The following is a 6,897-nucleotide window of genomic DNA, read 5'->3' as shown; positions in this document are numbered from 1 at the left end:
TGTTTCTTTTATTCCAAATTGATGAATATATAGCGCATTGTAAATGAAAGAGCATCTCATTTAGAATAGCTGCTTTTATATTTTCAGTCCATTTTTTAAACTATCCCGATATAACGAAAATGAGTGCTTCAAGAATAGTATCTTAGTAAGATCTTAACGTCATGCATAATCAAGTTTCTTGAACTCTCGAAATGAAATTATCTTGATCCGAGTGGACATTTAATTACCATGTAACATCTATTTATAAGTCATCAAATCCGACTGCATACGTACATGATGAGCAATTATTCAAAGAGGTCGGATAATTTTCTGAAATTTTGATTAACTCTGAAGATCCATGGACCACCAATCATCATCGATTTTTTTTTTCTTTTTCTCCATTCTCTCATTGGAATACTCTTTTAATGGTGTATTATTACATATTTTTTGAGGATTTATCAAAAAAAAAATACTCATTGGGAATATATAAATTGACTTCATCTAATGAATAATAAATAAATTGATTATATAGAGTTATTTTTTTAGGTGTATATATTGATATTCGAAAGTGCAAGGGATCTCAATTAATTCAATTCGGCTTGGATCGATCTACTAAGAGGGTAAAACTTTTCCAACGTAGATATTCTCCATTTACAACACACGAACTCGAAACTTTGTTTAAATAGAATAAACGTCGAATTCTTTGATCCAATCATGGTAATACAAATTATATAAAGGTTCATTTTTGGCTCCCAAGTTGCCGTACGGATTTCTCCCCATCCCCATCATCATCCCTTCTGACTAGCTGTTGACTTTATCCTATTTTGCAGTACAGTACTGATGGAGAGTGCTTCCTCGTCCTGGCTAATGCATCCTCGCTGAAATGTTTATTAGAGGAGCAATTACTTTACACGTTGACTAACTAATTTAAACCACCGAACTAATTATGGTCAACACAGCAGCCTAATCAAACTATAATCAGTCATCCATCATCCCACCCAAGTTGCTCAATCAGTAGCTATTAGCTAAGCTTAGGCTCATAATTCATTAGCTATCCGTCACATCCGTTACCGACCATCAAACCGACGAACACATAAACTCGGAGATAGATGGCGCTTTGGTATTCCAATTGATAAAAGAACAACCTCCAGAAATGGCTAACCGATACAGAAAACCAAACTCGACCCTCTCGTTACTTGTCCCTACCCGAAGAAACTAGGCAGAAAAAGAAAAAAAGAAAAAAGGACGCCCGGGTTATTGTTTGAATTGAATGAACTGTACCTGGGAAGGACTTCACGTGATCCAGCGCATTTGGGCCTTTCATATTTTTTAAACCATCTCTCTATATCTCCATAGACATGCAAGAATTCGATTTTGGCCCTAAAACCCTAATGAAAACACTGCCCCTAGCGGTGGGGAATTAAGAATAGAGCAAATGGGGGAAGGAGAACTAAGACCACCAAAGTACAGCTTTGTTTGACCACACGCACGACACACAATTAAATCTTAACTGAGGTGTCGGATTGAATCTGAAAGACGGAATCGAATGTGAAAAAGCCATGAAGGGGGGTTTACCAAGAAAATGGCGTGCTGCAGCCCCCAACAAGAAACATATTCAAATCAATTCAACACATGAAACACCAAATCACACCTCTGCTCATAAAGCTACCATTTGAATGTATCCACCAAACCCTTTCCCCATCCCCACTTCTCATTAAACACCATAAACGTGCAAACAAACAATATGTAGCACTCCTCACCAGGCATCATCCCAGAAAAGAAACCGGACGGAGCCTTTTCTTTTCAACCCGCTGGCTGTCCGAATTCAAGAAACATTGTAGAAGAGATCTCCGCATATTCAAGAGCAGTGTGGACCAGATCTATGGGATCTCGAAATCTAATCCAACAGATGGGGTCCTTCCACACCACATTCTCTTCACAGCACAACACTCCTTGACCATAATAATGGTGGGGAATATGGGCTTTCGTGTATGTAACACGGAAGGATCAGATCTAATAACAAGACAGTCTGAACTGAGATGTTCTGCATGCTATGCATGAATCATGTGGCGATTAATTATATAATGTCATGGATCGGAGACAGAGTTCCATGATTATATGGGGCATGCAAGTCAGGTATTAGCTGTCCATTGCAAGTGCCCCTTATATAATATTCAATCAGTTCAATTTGGCAGCACGAAACATGCACAGAGGTGCTGCAGCCGAACCATGAAGTAAGTTCTCCAGGCCCAGGCTGAGGCCCTAGTGATCCAAAAGTTAAGCCCATATTGCTCAAGCATCAGCATCATTTGATCCAATGTCCCACTGCTCTGGTGGATCTCAGTGTTTAAAAACTAATGAGTCAGATCTCAAGCTTCTCTCTGTGTCTTCCGGGGTAGCAAGCTAAAGTTGGAACTGAAAGGAGAGCTTCTATTGTGATTTAATTAGCAAATATAAGATCATTTACAAAACTCTCAAACTTTTCAGTTTCTGGAGAAGCAAATCAGCAGAGAGGCTGAGAATAACATACATACCTAAGTTCTGTCGCTTTCATACAAGATTCAGAAAATGTTGCAACTAATTAAGCCATCAATTTCAGATAGCAGCAGCTCCTCAACATTATAGTGGCTCCATAGTTGTTTCGTCTACATACCAAGTCAGTCTGAGTCATCAGAGTCGTCAGAATCACTCCTTTCAGGTTCCGCAGCATTTGCTTCTGTCTCCGGAACATCAGGCTTTGCTGCGGGCTTAGGTGAAGGTTTCTTGCCAGCTTTACGTGAATTGTCATGACCGTCTTCCTCATGCTCAGCCATGTCAGCATGTATATATCGAGTTATGGATGAAACCAATTTCCAAACAGCAAAAAAAACACATGGACAAACACATCTATACATATAAACATAAATCTGTCAAAGACGATTATCTGCAAATTATGACAGGCCAGTTGAAAACAGTAATCATTAACTCAAGTATTCAGCAATAAAAGTATATCCTCCTAACTCATAAATGGCAATTCATAGGAGGTCATTACTAGGGCCAGGGATTCCCAATGGTAACAATCACATAGACATTGCTGTTATATGTTTACTGATCTGAAGAGAGGGTAAGAGCGAATGCACATACAGAAGAGTTTTTGAAAAGACATGAAATTAGGGAGCTGCTACCTAGGCCCATAGGTCCGAATAATTTGACTATTCAGATTGATTAAAAGAATTTACTTAATTACTCTTCCCGCCCAAAAAACAGAAAAGAAAAGAGTATTATGTTATAAAGGATATCAGCAGTTTCAGCTGTCCCACCAGCCATAATATTTAGAAGATCTTTCTCAACACGTCGGACAAACTCAGGCTGCCAAAAAAAGCAAAGGCTCAATTAGTTGACATCTCAGAGAGAAATCGACAATACAGCAGCTAATGTGACCCTCCCATTATCAGCCGCTCAGCCTGAAATCAATTCTGCTGTAGCTTCACTACTCTTATCATCTTTAATGATAAGGTTGAAAACAGAAGTTTTTAACCATACATTAAGATCAGGTTCTCTGCGGAATCTTCGCTTCCGCGCATCCCTCGTGGGAGGTGTCAAACCATGTCTGTACTCCACCACATCAGGAGCAGGATCACCTGGCTCTCTGACCATTATCAACTGTCACTCACAACAAGCTCGAATGAGCAATGAAATGATAGAACAATGAATTCACTGGAATAAATCTCCAGAGCAGCTCATTACCTGACCAACATCTGCAGTTTTAACTAGGTTAGTATCATCGTACGTCTTATATGACTCCACTACAGTAGGAAGGTCCAAGAGAGAAGCAGGAAAACTATCATTGCCAATAACAAACGTCCCAGTCCTCCCATCCTCTGCCAACATCAGCAAGACAAGTAGTATGTCAATGCATATATTTTACATTCTCAGCTAACATGCCATATGATTACATCAAATGTCTTTTCTATATCTGTGAAGTACAGGACACAAAGATTCCGAACTACTTAAAAGATGCCGTTCAAGACACTCTCACACACTAATATAGTTCCAGTTGACATTGGTTTCAATTATCATACTTGGTCAACTAAACTAGGATAAACTGCGGATTGTATTTTAGTACACCATAGTTACGGAAGACAGCCTCCTATGGTTTCCTAGCAATTTCATCAGAAGGGTGCTGCATGTTGGCGTACACAAAAATTGTTCTTCAACTATCACAATTCAATCTAATCAGCTCAAAACTGCCTTGATGAACGACGATATCTACCCAAAAGCTTTATAACAGCCAATTACATAATACATAACAAACCGAGAAAAACATAGCTTGATTAAAGCCACTGTCCACTGCAACGAGGTAACCTATCAGGACGTTATATGCTCAAACTCATAGAACTATCTAATCAGAAAGCCAATGCAATTCCGCAGCATTACGTATATGACAAATCTTACCTAAGAAAGACAAATCCAATGACTTATCTTCAGAAGAAGATGGGTCTTCATTCAAAAGTTGCTCTATTCGCTCCGCAACAGATGGTGGAACTCTGAGTATAAACTGTTCCTCCATATCTACTGCAATTCTGAAACTTAATTAGCTTAGAATTTACCAAAAAATCAGCTAAAAGCAAGAACTTCATAAAAAAACACAAAATTAACACCACTACTGAATCCATGCCGTTCAAATTACCCATTAAGGGCAGAAATTTATAACCCTCAAGTCAAGTTCAGTCGTAACCCCTAGCTCGAAGATGCCGAAACTCAGGAAAATTCTAGAAAAGAACCTGCAACATCAACTGAGGGGAACGAGGGCGGAATAACAAGTACCTGACCGGAATCACCCAACGATAGGAAGAAAAGGTCCGAACTTTCCCGACTTGGTTGACGGGGACCGTCGATGACAACAACGCCGAGGTTGTTTAGGTGACCGGATGCCGGGGTTCTGGTGGCTTAATTGGATTCTCGGTGTCGGCGATCGAGAGGCGGTACGACGTTTTAGCTGAAGACAGAGACCGTTCGTCGGAGGAGAAGAGAAACAAAATGCGAAGCGAGGAGGAAGGGAAGATGAGAGAAAAGGACGGCGTTTGGCAGAGGGGCGGCAGCAGAGAAGAGCTAAATTAGAGGAGTTTGGTGTTTGGTTGCAGAGGGAGCAAGGCGGAGGCCGGCGAGAGTACGATCACCGGAGCAATGGAAAGGCGACTGGAAGCTACGGCTTACGGGGGTTTGATAACGAAGTGGAGTTAACCCAATCCGTTCCAAATATTAATGTATATATTTGAGTAATATTATAACGATAGTTAGGAAAAAACAGCGTTATCAGAACCAGACCGAACGTTAAACCGATTGAGGTATGGATTCACGAGTTCGATGGGTCCAATTGGAATTCACTAGGTCGAATCGCACATTTAATTAAAAATTATATAATATATAATTATTATAAAAAAGCATAATAAATAAAATAAATACACAATAATTTTAAAAATTATTCTTAATTAATAAAATAACATTTTCAACCAAGCCCTTCTCTTCTTTGTTACTGCGCAAATCACATTTATACTTTCTCGTTAAGTGTTAAAAAGAAAAATTCTTAACAAAAACAGACAAAAAGTTGCTCCAACGTAAATGGTTATAGTGCAAACATTAAAGAAGAGAGGAATTTAAGGTCTTGTATTCGAGTTTCTTCGCGCACATTTCATTTTTCTTGATAAAAAGAAACCCATAGAGCCGGTCTGATTCGTTTGGATTTGGTGGGTTCATATTAAAACCAATCGGTTCTATGAGTTGGCTGGCCCAAATATGCATATTGGGTCCTCAAGCAGAATTGGACCGGAGAAGGCGGTTCTATGGGTTGGCCGGCCCAAATATGCAGATTGGTGTCAATTCCCGATCTAATCGATCCGACTGATCGATTTAGTTCGATTTTGATAACACTGGAAAAAAGTATGGTGATAATTTATGATTAAATAAAAAATGATAAAAAATAATTATTATATTATTACATTGATAGAGGAATAGAATGTAATGGGGGAATTTATTATTAAAAAATTAATTGTAATAATAAATAAAAAAATTTAAAAATTTATTATTAAATAAAAAAAACGATAAAATAATAATGATTATGTTGTTAAATTTGAACAAAAATGGAATGAAGTGGAGTTGTAAACTCCATTAGCAAACATAAAATCTAGTCAATGTTTTTATTATAACATTTAAAGACCTATGGTTATATATCTCTGATAAATTAGGACCCCATTCATTCTTCATCAATTTTCAACATTTTTTCTTGATATTTCAGCATTACGTAATTGCATAAATTTTAGAGAAATGCAAAAAATATGAATATCTCAAAAATTGAAAACATAATAATGCGTTTGGTTTCATAGTAGAATTTTAAAATCAGATTTTGATTTTGATTTTGAGTGGAAAAAATGGGACCCACCCTTTGACTTTGTATGAATTATATTGTTTTGTTGTGAAAAAAGTGGTATAAATGGGGCCTACTCTTTGACTTTGTATGAATTATTTTGTTTTGTAGTGGATAGAGTTAAGTTAGAATTGTGATTTTAAAATAAAATCTCGAAACCAAACAGGCCCTAAGTTACCGTTGCATGCGACAAAGAAATTGATGATACAATTAATTACTGACCATTCAATTTTGGATTTATGAAAATGAATTCTTAGTAGTAGGCCTTTAAAATGCTCGAGGAAGGTTGAGATAAAGACAAGTAATATCCAAGACATTTTAGCAAAATTTTAAAATTATAGGCCCATTTTTAAAAACAACTAAAATATTGGGATAGATTTTTAATTTGCTGCGGACATTTGAGATTTGTGCAATTATACCTTTTTTACCTTATTTTCTCCAAGAAAAAAAAGAAAAAATTAATATGACAAAATTAATAAAACGGCTAAAAATGTCGGTTCGGTGTGGGCCCAAAG

General features: G+C 37.5%; 1 protein-coding gene across 3 annotated transcripts; it reads right to left on the bottom strand.

Moving 5' to 3' along the window:
- Positions 1-2,388: 2,388 nt before the first annotated feature.
- On the bottom strand, positions 2,389-5,207 carry LOC116201951 (transcription initiation factor TFIID subunit 7). Of its 3 annotated transcripts, none has more exons than XM_031533436.1 (6): positions 4,786-5,207; positions 4,414-4,541; positions 3,706-3,839; positions 3,502-3,621; positions 3,258-3,327; positions 2,389-2,800 (listed from the first exon to the last, which is right to left on the bottom strand). In XM_031533436.1, exons 2-6 carry the CDS (start codon positions 4,526-4,528, stop codon positions 2,637-2,639), a joined length of 603 nt encoding a protein of 200 aa, XP_031389296.1. In that variant the 5' UTR covers positions 4,529-4,541; positions 4,786-5,207; the 3' UTR covers positions 2,389-2,636. The 3 variants fall into 3 exon arrangements, with proteins under 3 accessions (XP_031389296.1, XP_031389295.1, XP_031389297.1); XM_031533435.1 differs by having other exon boundaries at positions 4,414-4,533; XM_031533437.1 differs by having other exon boundaries at positions 4,414-4,530.
- Between the last annotated feature and the right edge of the window lie 1,690 nt (positions 5,208-6,897).

Source organism: Punica granatum, chromosome 3, assembly GCF_007655135.1.
Source record: "Punica granatum isolate Tunisia-2019 chromosome 3, ASM765513v2, whole genome shotgun sequence".
Taxonomy (NCBI): domain Eukaryota; kingdom Viridiplantae; phylum Streptophyta; class Magnoliopsida; order Myrtales; family Lythraceae; genus Punica; species Punica granatum.
This window is presented reverse-complemented; position numbering and strand designations above follow the sequence as displayed.

Coding starts and splice junctions, on each gene's coding strand:
- LOC116201951 (XM_031533436.1), bottom strand. CDS start 4,528: ATGGAGGAACAGTTTATACTCAGAGTTCCACCATCTGTTGCGGAGCGA. Junction 3,840..4,413: donor ATTGGATTTGTCTTTCTTAG/GTAAGATTTGTC, acceptor TGATGTTGGCAG/AGGATGGGAGGACTGGGACG. Junction 3,622..3,705: donor AAACTGCAGATGTTGGTCAG/GTAATGAGCTGC, acceptor TGTGAGTGACAG/TTGATAATGGTCAGAGAGCC.